At 42.4% G+C, this 17,476-nt stretch overlaps 1 protein-coding gene across 5 annotated transcripts in view; it reads left to right on the plus strand.

Moving 5' to 3' along the window:
* The window catches only part of Smarcal1 (SNF2 related chromatin remodeling annealing helicase 1), a 165,741-nt gene that overhangs the window by 126,702 nt on the left and 21,563 nt on the right, over window positions 1–17,476 (plus strand). For 4 of the 5 annotated variants that reach the window (XM_040267765.2, XM_078017973.1, XM_078017971.1 and 1 more), the window contains 5 exons: window positions 600–750; window positions 2,244–2,402; window positions 5,113–5,178; window positions 13,049–13,189; window positions 16,748–16,963. In XM_040267765.2, the coding sequence (XP_040123699.1) occupies window positions 600–750; window positions 2,244–2,402; window positions 5,113–5,178; window positions 13,049–13,189; window positions 16,748–16,963 (733 nt within the window). The remainder of the gene's footprint in view (window positions 1–599; window positions 751–2,243; window positions 2,403–5,112; window positions 5,179–13,048; window positions 13,190–16,747; window positions 16,964–17,476) is intronic. The other variant, XM_040267766.2, reaches the window with a different exon arrangement.

The raw sequence follows: 17,476 nt of genomic DNA on the forward strand, positions 1-17,476 counted from the left end.
AGACACTTACTCCTGGTGCATCTTCCTCCTCTCTAGCATTTTCTGTCTCTGCCAGCTCTGCCCTCTGCTTATATGCATATGAAGTGCTCTCAGATCTTCAGAAAGCTTTATTTTTAACCCCTTTGACTCGTCTTTCTGTCTGTTCTTCCTGGGCAGATTTCCCAAGTGAGTCATTGCCCTGGTGATGGACAGCTGAGCTTGCCCCACCTTCATGTTTCCTCATCTGCCCGTGCTCCGCTCTGTGTGGGTTGGCTCCTGTCACTGAAACCTTCCTTCCTCTGATTCCTCTTGCTGACACCTCCTCCCTCATGAGTCCTCTCTTGGAACCTTGCCCCTCGGCTCCCATAGCCAAATTGTCTTCTAGGTCTTCTCCCTGCTACTTGACCACCATTCCATATTTTCCCTGTGTTGACTCCCTCTTTCTGTTTTTTATATTGCCCCCTAATCTGCACCTAGACTTTTCTCTTTTGGGAGCAAATCTTGCTGCAAGTAGAGCCCATGCTGCTCAGAGCAGCCTGCTTTCAGTAGTAAGGTTGATGAAAATGGATTGTATTGGAACACATGTACTAAGCTACTGACTTTCCTTTGTCTGCTTGCAGTTTTGCCATAGCGAAAAGAGGTCGCCTGCTGCTTGCTGATGACATGGGCCTGGGAAAGACCATCCAAGCCATCTGCATAGCGGCCTTTTACCGGAAGGAGTGGCCACTCCTGGTTGTGGTACCATCCTCTGTGCGCTTCACCTGGGAGCAGGTTAATTCTCTTTGTATTGGAATCTTAAGAAAGATTTTCCTTGGTGCTAGAATAACAAAAGAATGGTTTGGAGACAAGGCCTGGAATCTTTGAAGTTCTGGTCTCAAATGAAGACAGAAAAAAAAAGAAGTTGGCATCCTTTTATTTTAAGCTGGCAAGGCTTATATTTTCTGAATTAGTCAGGTTATGTTTTGGGGAAGAAAGTCCAGGATTTACCACCTTAGGGACATCAGTTGGTCCAACAGTAGACACTTTCAGTACCTCTGTTCCCTCTGTATGCACATTAATAGCTTCTATCTGCCCCATGCTTTATTTCCCAAAATAGCTTTGCTCCTTTAATCCCATAACACAAGGCAGTGACCAGTTTTATGAATGACTAAACTAAATGTCAGATGGGTTATGTACCATGTCTCCTGCTAGTGAGGAGCAGTGTGGGATTTGAAGGCCCCTCTTGACTTCTTGGCTCAGAGTTTTGCACTCTATAGAAGGTGGTATGGGTGGGATGTTCACTGTCACCCAAGTCACCTTATGGATTGAGAACCTAAAAAATGTGAACACTGAGTTATCAAATCTCTGTAAGCAAACACAGCTGAGAAAGAAGACCTAGCTCATCAGCCATAGCTCTTCCTGACTTTTGTCTCTTCCCGCTTCCATAGAGCATGGCTTCTTCCTACTGCTGGTCAGCCTGATCCCAGATGTGCCATCCTAACCAAAGAGAAGGCAAAAACTTTAAAAAATGTGTGTAGAAACAATACATTCTTTATCTGTGTTCTGAATTCTGCCAATACCTGTGGACAGTAGTGATTCAGTCAATAACCTGTATGTGTTAGATTCCCTCAGCACCCCAGAAGTTCCAGGGAAGTCAGAGAGATGGTTATAGGAAGTACCAAGACTAGGGAAAAGGCCAGCACCCCCAGTGTCAGAACAGTGCAGCCCAAGCAGTGCTGGAAAGTGCATGGTCACCCAGCGTTGATGTGGTGCCTGGTGACCTTCCCCTGGCTCCAGGGAGCAAATTTGACTAGAGGCTATAGGGTTGCTGGGGAGAGCAGGGTTTTTTGGGGGGTTGGGGGGGTGGAGAGGCAGTTGTGTTTGTAGAAAATATTTACATAAATTTACATAAATATTTACATCATCATCAGTAAATGGAGTTTGTCTTCATTGCTCTCCTAAGTCCTTCATAAAATTCTTAGAAAGAATCACATTCTTCCCCAGCAGAAACTTCTTGTCTAGTTGAGACCACAGAGATGAAACCCAGAGTCACCACAAGTACCTGCTGACAAGAGAGGGGGTATCCTGTCAGTGGACAATGAGGGGGCAGGTGGGTTAGAGGGAGGTAGAGATAACAAGGCTTTTTTTTTTTTTTTTTTTGGCAGATGCAGGGGGTGTGGAGAGTGAAACCAGATGTGCTTTTCAGGAAATGATAAAATCAGTCCATATTGAGAGGGCTGGCCTATCTTTATTTATTGTGTTTTGTTCTCCCTTGTCATCCACAGGCATTCCTTCAGTGGCTGCCGTCTCTGAGCCCAGATCAGATCAATGTGGTAATAACTGGGAAGGGCCGTCTGACAGCTGGCTTGGTCAACATTGTCAGTTTTGACCTTCTTAGCAAGTTGGAAAAACAGCTAAAGACCCCTTTCAAAGTTGTCATCATTGTAAGTGACTTGCAAAGTCTTCAAGTATTTTATCTCTGTAAAATCTCTTAGAAATTCCTAGAGGGATCTGTAATCTCATTGAGTCTTTCTCAGTTTCTTGGGGAACAGAAATCACTGTTTTTATTTTGTGGAGAGCTGGCATTACATTCCTCTCAAATAGCAGTTCTCAACCCTAGCTGCATATTAGAATTTCCTGGGGAGCTTTTTAAATTTTTTTCCCCTTTTTTTAAATGTTAACAGGGTTTTTTGTTTGTTTGGTTTTTGGTGCATTACAGTTGTACATAATGATGGGATTTGTTGTTACGTATTTATACATGCATACACATAATAATATAATTTGGCCAATATCATTTCCTGGGGAACATTTTAAAACTGTGGTTGAATGTGTCTGTGCTAGGATTTCTAGCCTGCATAGGAGGCCAACACCTTGACCCAAGACCACCTGGGGCTCTAGGCCAGCAACCTGGACAGCAAGGGTGTGCCATTTTGTCAAAGTGGTTCAATAAGTTTCCTTTCAACCATTATAAAGACACCCTGCCCCATCCCCAACCAACCAAACCAACAAACATAAAAAGCACCTTTTACGGGGCTTTTTAAAAAGAAGTCTTTACTAGAGTCCTGCTCCCAGATCCCACAGCGCATCTTTCATTTCCTGGCTTTCCTCCTTTCACGGCTCATGCACTCATGAGGAAAGTCTGGGCAGACTTGGTACCCAGCCAGCTCTTTCAGAACTGAATGTGTCAACATAGTTCCCAAATAAAAACATTTTGGGAGCTCAGACAAGAGAAGGAGAAGACAATTGCTGACCTCAGGGGATCTCTTACCATGTTCTGGACATGAGACCACACTGTGTTCTTGGCATAAGCAAACACAAATGTACTTTTTTTTTTTTTTTTCAAAGCTATAAGGGTAACAAGTCTTTGAGGGAGTCATTTGTAGTTTGGCACAAATTCATTAGCTTTAAAAACGGTCAGCATCCAAGTGAAATGAAAATAGCAGAATATCCTACTTGCCTAACATGCACAAGTTTCTGGGTTAAACTCCTAGTAGCACAAAAAATTTTCAAAAAACATAAAAGGGTATTCCAGGGTGGAAGATGATGGCTCTGGGTGTTAGAAGCAGAACACCTTTATCTCTTGTGTGTCCCCTTGCATGAAGTGTAACCACTGATCTTCCCAGAGCCCCCGGAGCAGGTATCGTCTTTTGTTCCTGAGTTATCCCTTCATAGCTACCGGAGCCGACAGTGGGAGTAATGATCATTTCCCCCAGACATAAAGCTAACAATGTAGAGGATCATTGATTAAAGCTGTTTGCATCTGGCTTCAGAATTGGATTTTCTGTTTCTGCCATGATATTTTTTGGCAAACGTTGGCTTGTTCTTCAGTGAAGTAAAAGCCCTGTCTTTTGGTGACTTCAAAGAAACATGGTAGAAAGGAATATAGTGACAACCCTGTCATGTCATGCTTCTTAGAAGCAGCTTTGGTTTCAAGCCATTGCTTGGGACACGTTTTCACCCATTAGTCTGAGAGTCTGATCCCTTTGTGTCCTTGCACTTTCTTTGATTTTCTCTATAAAGAGAGAAATCTCATGACTGTCCTGAGGACTTGACATGAAGCCAGAGCATGACTGTTACACCCCACATTTCTGTGACTAGAGTCAAAGTGTCTATCTTAATGTTTTGGGGGCATCTCATGCTTCCCTCCATTCTGCTTTTGAGGACCTCTTTGTTCATCATAGCTGAAATGGAACAGGAGTCCTTGTAGATTTCTCCAGAGACAGAGCTGAGTCTTTTTAGTACCCCTAGTCATAGGACAGCTACATGGAATGCTAAGTGGCAGGACTGATCTGAGAGCTCTGTGTGTAAGACCAAGCATGTCCAAGGCCCTGGATTCAGTCCCTAGTACCACCAGGGGGGGAAATATATACATAATATATGCACAATATTATTTGTGTGTGTGTGTATACATACATACATACATACACAAATACAGCAACCTCATTTGTTAAGAGCTATCATTATACCCATTTTGCAGGTGGAGAAACTGGCTCCACAGAGAGGTCAGTTAGCTTTTCAGAGTCACATAGCAAGAAATTAGAATGTGTACCATCCTAGAAAATTTACCCTCATGTACTAATGATTTGTAGTGACTCATTTGTCTTTAGGAGATATAATGGAGTCTTGTGTTTCCTTATACACAGAATGCAGAGCTGTCATATTTGGGGCATGATTGCCTGTTCCTGGAGGACAGGATCATCCTTTTTTTTCTCAGTCCCCACGGTGCTTCATTCACATCCCCCAGTAGTAATACTGACTGATCAGTGTCCAACATCCTCACTGTACTGCTGGCCCCTAGGGCAGGTACTGGACACATGATGGGTCCTTAGTACATCTTAGTCTTGTGCCACACAGATGTGAGGTGCCTCTTATGAAGCAGCAAATCAATTTTCAGTGGCTTGTTCATCCAAGCAGCCTCTGAGGGGGCAGGGATTCACTGCCTGGAGAGATGTAAGTGACTTGCCTAGAGTGTAGTAAAGAAGCTGCTTCAGAGCCCTGAGTCCTTCCCTGGGTCCCCTGCTTCATCTCCTTGAATGAGAACATGGCATGGGAGATATCCACACGGAAAATGCCAGGCCAAGATCAAGCTTAAGGTAGGCTCCCTCTGCCCACTCAGAACTGAGCCTTGTTCACCCACACAGCTGTTTCTTTCAGGATGAATCTCACTTCCTCAAAAACATCAAGACCGCCCGCTGTCGAGCAGCTGTGCCCATCCTAAAGGTGAGTGCCAATGAGAGGAGAGTTGGGGTCTGTGCCCACTGAGCCTTGAAACCTGTGGTATTGCTCAGGTATGTGTTTGTCCTTGTAGAGCCGTTGCTGTCCAGGCCTGTGAGCTGTAGGTGGACAGGATTCAGGATTGACTGAGGGCAGCTTTCCTTAGGGTTTGGTGTCAGTTCCATTTTCCTTCCTGACATTCTTCTTCTAAGAACCCAGTAGTCCAGTTGAAGTCCTGTTGAGGGTCACAAGCCAGATTGGAATAGGACTCCAGAAGCCTTCTCTGGCTTCCTTCCTGGGTATGGGATAACCTTTATCAGCTTATTCACAGAGCAGCTCAGAAGAGTCTGAGTCACCTCTATCAAGGTATTGGGGACCAAAGAAGTTGATTTATCCAAATCTAGGACCAGCCAGGGCCAGTGGTTATCAGCAGGAAGGACTGGCAGAACTGAGACATGCCTTATAAGCTGGTCACCTTTCAGTGCTCTCTGGGCTTCCTTGGTTCATGGGAGCACTGGCTATTCACATTCTTTTCTGTGGGGTTCTGCACTAGTCCCTGAGCACCTGGACTTGTGACGAGTTCTGATTCAGAGCAGAGCAGGGGTGGGTATGAAGTGTAGGGTCAGGTCTTTCCCTGCACGTGTCTGGTGTGCAGTCCAGGCTCTGTGTTTCTCTGGCATTCTGGTTGGTGTCTTGGTCCCTACCCCTCACAGAGCGGGTAGGCACCAAATTTCCTTAGGGTAAGTTTTTTTCCTCATGTGAAGATGGATTATGAAAGTAGCATTTTCTCTCATGCAAGTTAGAAGTCTCACAGTGGCTTTGGAGGAACCCACTTTAGCTGATGTAGAGCCAACAGAAGTTCAGGTTTATCCTGCATTCTATTTAGGCAGCCTTTGTGTCACCCCAGTGTTTTGAAACTGTAGCTTTTAGTGCCTAAAAAGAGCTTCCACTTTTGCCTAAACTAAGCGAAACAGATTTGCTGTTAGTGAAATTTAGCATTTGACAATTAATTTAATTTTCCCACCTGTTTTAGCTAGCTTTGTGTCACTGTGACCAAAACACCTGACAAGAATAACTTGGCAGAGGAAAAGTTTGTGTTGGCTCATGTTTTCAGAGGTTAATGAAGTCCATGGTTGGTGGACTCCATGGCTCTGGGCTTGAGGTGAAACAAAGGATCATAGTGGAAAGGTATGGTGGAGGAAAGCCGCTCAGAAAGTGGCAACCAGGAAGCAGAGAGAGCTCTGCTCACCAGGAACAAAATGTAAAACCCAAAGACACATTGCCAGTGACCTTTTCTCCAGCCACACCCTACCTGCCTTCATTAACTACCCAGTTAATCCATATCAGTGAGTTAATCCACTGACTAGGTCAATAGATTTAATAATCTTGACTAATTTTGCCTCTGAGCATTCTTACATTGTCTCACACACAAGCTTTTGGGCAACACCTCATATCTAAACTGTAATACCACCACCCCAAAAACGGAACATGAATGTCTACTCATTTAAAGTTTTAATTTTATTAAGGAATAACAGGTGATAAGACACATCTTCCAAGGCAGAGTTATGTCATATGCTACAAATCTAAAAATAAAAGTCTTTTACTTTAAAAGGCTTGATTCTCTGCTGATATACCTATAAATATTTATATGTTGATAGCCATTTATGGACACATAAATGTCTTTCTGTCTTTGGAGAGGCTTTGATATGTTTAACTTATAAATATGTTAATAGGTCTTAGTACCGTGGTTCCAGAATTATAGACAAAGCTAAAATTAAATCTGTACCTCTGATGACAAAAGGATTGCACAGTAGATAGATCATATCATTAAAATTGTAATATGAAAGCTTCTTAGCAGGCCTTGTTAATGTAGCCATTGTCTGGTTGGGCACTCAGAACTATGTAGTAGGTTCTGAAATATGTGCTGCTGAACCAGGCCTTTGGAACACATACATCTTTAATATCTTGAGTATATTTCAAAGTGACATATTTAAAACAAATCTTTAAACTGCTGACAAGAACACATTACTCTACATTTGCTGTAGGTCGTGGGTGAATTAATATTTTAAAGTAGGAGCTATGAACATGGCCTGCTGTCCATGAAGGTGTCTTGAAGTAATATTGACTTCATATAGTGCTGGACAATGAAAGGATTGGGGTGAAGGAGTTGGGCAGGGCTTCCCTTGTAATTCTGTTCACTAAACCTTTTGCTCTGTCTTTGCTATATTTTTATCTAGATCAGAGGTTGCTCAACCTTGGTGCTGTTGGTATTTTGGGTTGGATGATTCTTTGGCCATCCTGTGCATGGTAGGATGTCTGCAGCATCCTTGGCCTCTGCACACTAGCTGCCTGTAGGACTTCCAGCTTTGATAACTAACATTGTCTCCAGATGTTTCCTACCAGCCAGCCGCTTCCCAAACCCATTGAGAATCACTAATCTAAATGTTTTAAGGAAATGAGTCTGAATGCTTTGGGAATAAGGAGATAGTTGGTAAGAAGCAAAGTATGTCTTTGAAAAGCCACCTAATGGGCCTATTGAATGCCATTCGATTGTTTTCTAAAAGTACATCTTTTAGAACTATATTATGGGGCTGTAATCCCAGTGACTAGGGAGGCTGAGGCAGGAGGATTGCAAGTTCAAAGCCAGCCTCAGCAACTTATCAAGGCCCTAAGCAACTTAGCAAGACCCTGTCTCAAAATAAAATATAAAAAGTGCTGGGGATGTGGCTCAGTGGTTAAGTGCCCCTGGGTTCAATCCCTAGTACTCAAACTAAACCAAAATCTATATTCTGATAATGAATATCATAAAATATTTTCAGCACATGTGTTTCATATTATCTTATAGCCTGTGAGATAGCAGAACTAGATTGTACCAGAAATGTGAATTTTGTAAGTGGTCAGCATTCAGCATATAGAGGTCATGTTGTTAGCTCATAAGAAACTGGTATCCTTGTCCCATGGGAAAGAGGACCTCTTTCTTCCCCCCACAGCATTGTTTGCCTGAGTTATTAATACTAAACCAAGTGGCTTAGTCTATAAGTAAGTATACAGTATATGTAAACGTATGAAAGTAGGTAAAACAAAAAACTCTAAACGACAAAATTAAAACTTGAAAACCACTGTTAACAATTGGTTATTTTTCTGACATGCCAATTGTAGGGCAAGATGGAAGTTTTTAGTGATGTAGAGCATGCCATTGTGTAAAACACCCTGGAGGTTAACCTTTAGCGTCAGGCCTTGATCCTTACCCTTCTTTGTTGATACAAATAATTGAGCAGTGAACCTCATCCATCTGTACGTAGTTGCCTGCTTATCATTATCAGGACAAATTCCTATAAGCAGGATTTCTTGGTTCTCATCGTACCTTCTGGTGGAGCCTCTGAGTCCAGCCTGGCCAGGCAGAACCCTTCTAATTCCCATTCAACCTCTATCAGGGCCCTCTTCCCGCATCGGACACTAGCTCTGAGGATTATCATCTCTCTTTTGAGCATCTAGTGTATGTGCTTGGTTTTTTTGTTAGTAATTGGTTTTGTTTATACTGATTTTGTTGTTGTTGCTATTAAACCACTATAATAACAAAATTATAATTTTTAAAGAGAAAAGGCCCCTGGAATCCCACCATCCTTTCCTAATAAATACTGTTTCTCTTTCCTGTGAGTAGAGTGCTTTTTATATCTCTAATGATAAGTTAATGAGAGATTGACTAAAAGGCTCAGGCTTTTCTTTTTCCTTTTTTATTAGAGTAGTTCAAATAGATGTTTCATTCAAATGTGCAAAAGGAAGGAAAACTACATCTTTACACTGTCGTACAAAACTACATCTTTCCTCTACCTCAGGATCCTGTCTCATCCCTCTCCCCAAGCAGCCGTAGGCACCAGATTTCCAGTTTTCTTCTGTGGACTAGCCCACACCCACACAGTGTAGGTGTGCGTGTTTCCTTTCACCTTCAGAGTGTCCTACCGCCACTACTCTAAACCTGCTTTTTTTTCCTTAATAATGTATCTTGAAAATCATTCTTTATCATTCCAAAAGAATCTCCCTCTTTTTTTACAAATAGCATTATTGTATAAATCCATCAAATATGAATCTCTTCCCTTTTGATGGATTTGTAACTAAATCATAGCTCTTACAATGCTGCAGTGACTGACTGTCTTCTCAAGATACAGAAGCAGGCACTAGAAAATTCAGTCCCCTGCATCTGTAAGAGATGGCTCTGTGCTTTCTTCAGGCCAGAGGGGAGAGGGCCATCAGCTGGCTGGCTCTGTTTTTTTCCCCTGTTATGTCAAGTCTACAAGTGAAGCCCCTGGGCCTAGCCATTCTGGTTTATTCTCAAGTTCATTACAGAGTCAGACTTAAAAAGGAAATTATTGGCATCTGATACTTACAGAAATAGACTGTTTTCTAGAGTAAATAAATCCACCTTAGTATTTAATTTTCACATGCTTGTTCTCTTAATACCTGTCCACGAGTGGTTTGCGAGCCTTGAAGCTGATGATGGCATGACATTAATCAGCTAGAATTACACCATTTGCTGTATTCTCATTATAGCATATTGGTATTTTGAATCAATACGCCTGTAATCCGTCTTCATTCTGTCTGTTCTAACTCTAGGACTGCCTGAACTGTGGCATCACAATTTCGTTGGTAGCCGAAATGCTGTTGTGTAGCTTGAAAGCCCTAATCATGCACATCAGTTTAGTCATGTTAGTACCTTTCAGAGTTTTTGGAACACAGGTGAAGACCTAGAGGAATCATTTCACCTACACAAAATATGCTGACCTAATCAGAGGCTCAAAAAGGCCATTCACTAGGTATCACTGAGTGTTAAGTGGCCTTTGGCTGGTACTGGGGATGGCTTTGGGCAGCAGTGGCCATAATTATGCTGTTTGTCCTGGGGAAAACGATGCCTGGGGGCAAAATGAAGCACAGAACCTCAGTCCCCTTCCCAAATTCTCATCTCTGGATTTATCTGCTTAAGGGTCTTTCCTCTGTCCTCAGGCCTTGGATTTTGCTGTTTCTTCTTGGGAGAGGGGTCACTCTGATCTTGCATTTGTTGTTGTTGTGTTTTTGTTTTGTTGTTGTGTTTTGTGATGCTGGGGATTAAACCTAGGGCATTGTACATGCAAAGCAAGCACTCTGCCAACTGAGCTATATTCCCAGCCCCTAAATTTGTTTTTGATCTGGGTGCTTTCGGTCAATTGCTCTAAGCTGTGCTTGCCACTGTCCTTATTTTTGAAGATTGCGTAGTGACTTCTATACTAGTTTAATAGCTTCATTGTCCCTGCCATGTCAGGGTTAATGAGTGTTGGACAATTGGGTAGTCTGGATGTGGTCTACTCTGATGTTACCTGTCTTTTTTTTTTTTTTTGTCTTATTTCTAAATTGAGATTATTGCATAAGCTTTATTTAGAGGACTATTAGGAGTAATACTGGATAAAAGAATGGGACTGAGCTTGGGGGAGCATGATTTTATTTCTGGCCTAGGTCTTGGTAAAGGATGTTATAGCCAATCAGAATAATTCTGCAAACAAATTATTGGCTCAGTTGGAATTAAAAAAAAAAGAGAACAATGAAAAGTGATGAAACATTTTGAAACTGCTTCTTGTGTGAACTTGTTTTAAACAACTTCATCTCCTTTCTCTGCAGTAGAACATTCTCTGGGCTCATATTTTAAAACCTACGTAAAGGTTATCTATTTGAATAACCACATAAGATTCTCTTGGTTAATTTGACCTACTATCCTGCTAGCAACCTATTCTGCAGGGCTTTCCCACACCCAGCTCAGGAAGAAACCAAGCCTATCTTTGAAGGTTATCTGCCCCCAACAGTGTCTGCTCAGGAATCACACCAAGCAGAGAGTATTTTTTCCCATTGTTCCATTGGAGCTTTCTTGGGTGCCACTTTTCCTTAGCCAGGCTGGTTAACTGTCGTGTTCAGGTTGGTGTTGATTTATCTGGCTTTATGCATTTATATTTTCCTAGCTTGGAAGTTCTCATAAAAATCATTTGCACCTGGGTATAGATTAAAGGCGTTACAGATGACAGTGACGATAAGGTGAACGTTTTGGGACTGAGCAGGGAACAGGCTCAGTCAATCAGATTAGATGCTGTGCAGCTTCCTTTTCAGAGCCAGCCTTTTTCTCTATCTGTACTGTTGTTTGTGCTTTTTAACACCCACCAACATCCATTTGCACAGCTCCTGTCACTCTGGTCTGGGATGTATATGAGAGAAGTGACTCAGTATTATATTAACAGCCTATAAATACTCTGGAGCACAAGCTGATTTGGCCCAGGCTCTGTCCTGGGCAAGCACAGCCACACCGGGAGTGGGTTTGGGACCTGGCAGATTTTCTCTTATCTATAGAACCTTTTCATCTTGTCCCTTTCATTGAAATGGTCTTAAGCCAGGGTGAGAGATGCAACAGACTTCATTAAGGAAGCCCATTGTTATTTTAATGAGTTTGCATTAAACCTTGCAGGAAATTAGAAGACCCAGGTAATTGAACTGTGGAAAATTATAGCTGGTGAAATGCATAGCTGCCCCTTCAAAATGGAATTAGTATTGGCAGTGGCTGAGAGGGCAAAAGTGCATTTTTAGAATTGTATATATTGTATATTTATAAGGAATCATTTTTCTTCCCATTGCTACACCTTTATTTATTTATTTTCCTGAGGTAGTGTATTCATTTAAAAAATTAATTTCCTCCTGGAGGAGATTTACTCAATGTGATTGCCTTATATTACTGTCATTAGCTCAAGGTTACAGTGGTTAACAAGCTGTTTCTAGACAACTGAACTCCAGGTAGGGTCCCTTCCCAGAGCTGAAGTGAATTTTCTCTTCAGTAATTTGTGGTGATATTAAGTTCCAACAGAGCTGGAACTTTTTCAGTCTCAACCTCTTTCTCTTCTTTTTACAAGAGGTGCAGGATTTGGGTCTGATCTCCTTGGGGACAGGTCTCTGTTAGGGTAGTGGAGAACATCACTAAAATTGACTATTTCTATCCTGCCCACTGCTGACCAGGCTGCTGCAGACCTGGGCTGAATTAAGGAATGTGGATCTGGGTGCTGCCACTTAAAGTCCCTATTAACTGCAACATGAGCTGGAGTCAGGGACCTCTAGGCTTGAACCAAGGTGAAGATGGGAAAATCCTTTTTTTCATTTAAAGAACATCAAATAGAGGCTATATACACAGGCAATCCCTGTCACTTCCTTCAGGTCATAGCAGTGTCATTATTTTATAGTAAATTCTACTTGAATGTCAGAAATCTATTCAGAAGTTCAGACCTGCCGCTCTTTCCCACTTCTGGTTCCAGTGCTATATTCTTTGTGTTTACTCCATGTTCCTTGTGACACTAAAACTAGCTTCCTTCTGAATTTTTCTTGGCATTCAGTGAATACTTCCTGATTATTTAACTTTGTGCCAGGCACCAAATGCTACAGGAAATAAGGGGAACCCAGCCTAGTCCTTTACCTCAAGGAGCTTTCCATCTAGTTGGAGAGATGGAAAGGAAAATATTAAGTGCTGTGATGGCAGTCAGGAAGGACTTAAGAAAAGGAGAAGACGTCTTACCATATCGGCATCTCCATTAGGTCCTACAGCTCCTAGTGCCCTGCATAGAGATCCCAGGTTGTCCACCATGTGAAGGTCTGTAGTAAGGCTGGTATTGAGTATCTTTGGAATCTAGATCTACCCTTGTTTCTGTGATGTTTGAACTTGAGAACTGCCAGCAGTGAGAGGCCAGGAAGGTGGTTCAGGCTGAATGTCAGGAGGTTTTGCTATTTCTTATGGCATCTAACTCCTGCCTCACGGGCATTTTGGATGCTCCCTGTGTTCTTCTCCCTGTATTCAGGGCACCTTTGGCTGTTTGTCTTCTAGGTTGCCAAGAGGGTGATCTTACTGTCAGGCACACCAGCCATGTCCCGGCCTGCAGAGCTCTACACACAGATCATTGCAGTCAAGCCAACTTTCTTCCCTCAGTTTCATGCCTTTGGACTTCGCTACTGTGATGCCAAGCAGGTATTTGTTCTTTGTTTCCTCTAAGCCCACCCTTCCTTTGTCCTGATTCTGACACTTACCTTTCTGTTCCTCCTCTCTCTCCCTCCCTCCCCCCTCCCTGGTGGTGGGGATCAGACTAGGGCCTTGCACACATGTGCTCTACCATTGAGATACATCCCCAGGCCCTACTTTTCTTTCTCGTGGTATTAAGTATTGAACCCAGGGTTTTGCATATGCTAGACAAGTGCTCTACCACCAGGCTCTACATCTAATCTCTATTCCTTTCTTTGGCAGTGGTTTAAGTGAACTGAGGAAAAAGGATCAGGGAATGGATCATGATTTTAGTTCATGTTTACCCCCTATCCCAACCTTGGAGTATTCTCAAGGGCAAGATGAAATGAAATTAATATCTCCTAGTTTCAATGTTTGTGGTGATTCCAAGTCAGTGTTCTCTAGGAAAAAGACCACCAGCTAACGTGCAGGTGTATGGAGCTCTGAGAACCAGCAGGTCTGGCCTTAATTAATAGCTCCTGCACAAGGCATGGTGCTGGGACTGTAGAAGGAAAGTCCATGCCAGAACTTAGCTCCAGAGGAGGGCACTAAGGTGGGTTACAGCTGAAGCCCTAGGCAGAGGCAACAAAGTATATAAGGTGGCAAAATTGCTTGGCATGGGAGGAATATGAAGTAAAAGAAAAATCCTATCTGTGCAGAAAGGTGAAGGAGAACCTTTGAGCAGGTAGAGTGGAAGTGTGATCCCAAGATGCCTTGTAAGGACCTTTCTCAGCGAGCCTTTGCCCATAAGTGGTGACTCAGTGCATCACTGCCTGGTCAGTAGGCCGAAGCCTCTGACCCAAGATTGGTTCTATGAATACAGTCAGTGGAGCAAGTACCTGGGCACAGCTGCTGCAATTCTCCAGAAATGTAAAGGGCAGCCTTGTAAACAGAAATGCATTGCAGTCAATATCTCCATTTATGAATTCACATTTTTTTCAGACCTGAGTGATTCTTGCTTTGTGATCAAATCAAAATACACTGAACCCCTATTTGTATCAGTGACACTGATACTTAGAGAAATGGTTATAGCTACTCATCAGCCATCTATGAGGGCAAATCCCTGCTATGCAAATTCATGATTATTTGTTATATTTTTATTATTGTTTTATTTTGGTACCAGGAATTGAACCCAGGGCTGATTAGCCATTGAGCTACATCCCCCAGACCTTTTTTTTTCTTTTGAGACAGGGTCTCACTAAGTTGCCGGGGCATGCACCACCATGCCTGGCTGTTTGCTATATTTTTAAACTATTTTTTTAAGGAAAAAAAAAAACTCAGATACTTAGTAAATATCCACTTACATGCAAAGTACTTAAAATGTAAATTGTAGTGGTTTGAAAAGTTAATTGCAAAGCTGGTTGTTGAGGCAGGAAATTTCTCAAATTGTTAAGTATATTTAAAAGTCATATACTTTTGCTAGGTGTGATAGTACACACCCATAGTCCAGCCTCTTAGAAGGCTGAAGGAGGAGGATTGCTTGAACCCAGGAGTTTGAGATCAGCGTGGACAACAGTGAGCAGAAAACAAAAACTGTACACTTCTTTAACAAACTCTGCAACTCAGTTTGCCCATGGATTAATCCAGATTAGATTGAGTGTGTAGAGTTTTCATGTGTGATTTGTACTATCATCCTGTTTGCAAATATTCGATTTCTTAAGATCTCTCCTTTGACTAGATAGGTCTGTAGCTGATGATGAAAGGAGCTGAAAGTAGAATTTGTCATCTCTACTCTCTAGACTCTCTCTTCCTGGGTTTTCAAGCCTGCCCCTCCCAGTTTCTCACATCTGAAACAGGCATCATCCTTGACCACTCCCATTCCCTCCTCTGCTCTCATCCCAGCCCTACTGCAGAGTCTCTTCATGCTTCCTTTTACCCAGCCCAGTGTCTGAGTAAGTTTTCAGTAAGAGCTTGTTGGGTTATGATTATTCCAAAGTCCAATTTTAAATGTTTAATATTTGGGATTTTAACCTGCAAAATTAAGAGGTAACAATATTAAACTTAGGAGCATAATACCCAAATTAATTATGATATCTACCTGGTCACAACATTTTTTTTAAATGTAGCTCAAAAGGCAGACTGTTTCCCCCCCACACCCCTGCCCCCTCTAGCTTCATGCATTAAGAAGGGAATACCCACGCTGAGCTCATTTGCTATCTCCTGGCTGTCTCAGGTATTTGCTGAGAACTTTCAGTTGATTTCAGAGGGGTGAAGTTTTTTGCTTTTTTATTTGTTTATTTGTTTTTTTTTGTGGTACTGTGGCTGAACCCTGGGCCTTATATCTCACATATATGTCTCACATATTCTAGGTAAGCACTCTACCACTGGACTACATCCCAAGTACAATTTTGAGGTGTTATTTTGCTTGCTTGTTTGTTTGTTTTTTTTAAGAAGAAATAGCTTTAAAAAAATACCTTAATTGAATTAATTTATTTATTTTTATGTGGTACTAAGAATCAAACTCAGTGCCTGACGCGTTTTAGGCAAGTGCTCTACCACTGAGCTACAATCCCAGCCCAAGAAACAGCTTTGATTCATTTATTTATTTATTCTCTATTTAATATAGATCTACAGGATCCTACCCTATCTCCACTGTTATGGTAGACCCGTGGGCCATGTGAAGCTAGCAAGCCTATCTCCTGTCCTCAGGCAGCTCACAGTCCAGGGCATGTGGAGCTGGAGGGGATAGAGCAGCTAGCAATGCAAAGCAGCAGACACACCGGCTCACCAGATTTGTGCAAAGTCTGTGGAAATCAACCCTGTCTCTAGCAATATTGTAGTGGAGGATAGGGTCTCTTATTTTATTATTGATTGGTTTTTGTTTTTGTTTTTTTTGCATTGCTGGGAATTGAACCCAGAGCCTTATGCATGCTAGGCAAGTGTTCTGCTGAATTACTCCCAGGTTTTAATTTTAATTGCTAATATCTTCCCTAGCCATGTGAGAAGGCATAGACATTTGAGTTCACTGCCTCCTCGGAGCTACAAAATGAGGAAATCATGTTTGTGAAGGACTTTGTAGGACTCCCTAGAACCCTGTGATTTCAGCCAGACTGACACAAGCCTGTGTTCTGGCCCCTCTTGCCAACTTTCAGCCTCTACCGCCCACAGCAAGACTGCAGTTGCATTAACTGTGTTGCATTTGGTTGGGTGCTGAAACCGATATTGAGAAATAGTAGTTTTTAAATCCTGCTAAGTCTCAAATACAGATATTACTGACATTGTTTATTACATTGTACAATTCTGAAGGGGAACCCTTGGGGAAGATTTATGACTCTACTTAATATATAGTAATAGTCTGATAAGCAGAATTTTCTGTCTTTTAATAAAACAAGCACCAGTTGTTGGACTTTTTGCATTTGGAGCTGGCAGGGTTAGTGCCAGGTTGTGGAATGGCTTTTTCTTTTTCCTTTCTTTTTCCTATTTTTCTTATCTGAGAGTTCATCTATCACTTGAAATTCTTTGAACAAAGAGGGATTCCTGCATTTTGCTCCTGGCCTGTGAGCAGTCTGTCCTGGTCTCTATCCCCAGATGTCCTGGGGCTGGGACTACTCCGGCTCCTCCAACCTCGGAGAGCTGAAGCTCTTGCTGGAAGAAGCGGTCATGCTGCGACGCCTCAAGTCTGACGTCCTTTCCCAGCTGCCAGCCAAACAGCGCAAGACGGTGGTGGTCTCCCCAGGACGGATGAGTGCCAGGGCCAGAGCCACCCTGGATGCTGCAGCCATGGAAATGACCCAGAGCCAGACTGTGAGTGTGGGGCTGGTGAAGGATGTGGAAACAGACATGTCCACGGGGGTTCCTTTTTGTAAAATGTTCTGTGCACATGACCCTGAGTTCTCTGAACTTGCCTTTCCAGCACCTTTTCCACTTCCCTGGGCAGGAAGAGCCAGCCAGTTTATTTCTCAGCTTACCTGATCTGTTTTGAAAATCTCTTATTAATTTGTAGTTTTATATTTGTGTGGATCGCTGTTAACCTGTGGTCATACAAATAACTCTAGGGCAGTGGCAGAATGGCTTTTTCCTTTTCCTTTCTTTTTCTTATTTTTCTTATCTGGGGTTCATCTATCACTTGAAGTTCCTTGAACAAAGAGGGATCTCTGCCTTTTGCTCCTATCCTGTGAACAGTCTAACCTGGTCTCTATCCCCAGGTGTCCTGGAGCTGGGCTACTTGGGCTTTTCCAACCTCAGAGAGCTGAAGCTGATATAAAAAATTTTGAATACCTTAAAGAAAATTGAAATTCACTCTTAGTGTATTTTGAG

This window comes from Ictidomys tridecemlineatus, chromosome 7 (genome assembly GCF_052094955.1).
Source record: "Ictidomys tridecemlineatus isolate mIctTri1 chromosome 7, mIctTri1.hap1, whole genome shotgun sequence".
Classification (NCBI taxonomy): Eukaryota; Metazoa; Chordata; class Mammalia; order Rodentia; family Sciuridae; genus Ictidomys; species Ictidomys tridecemlineatus.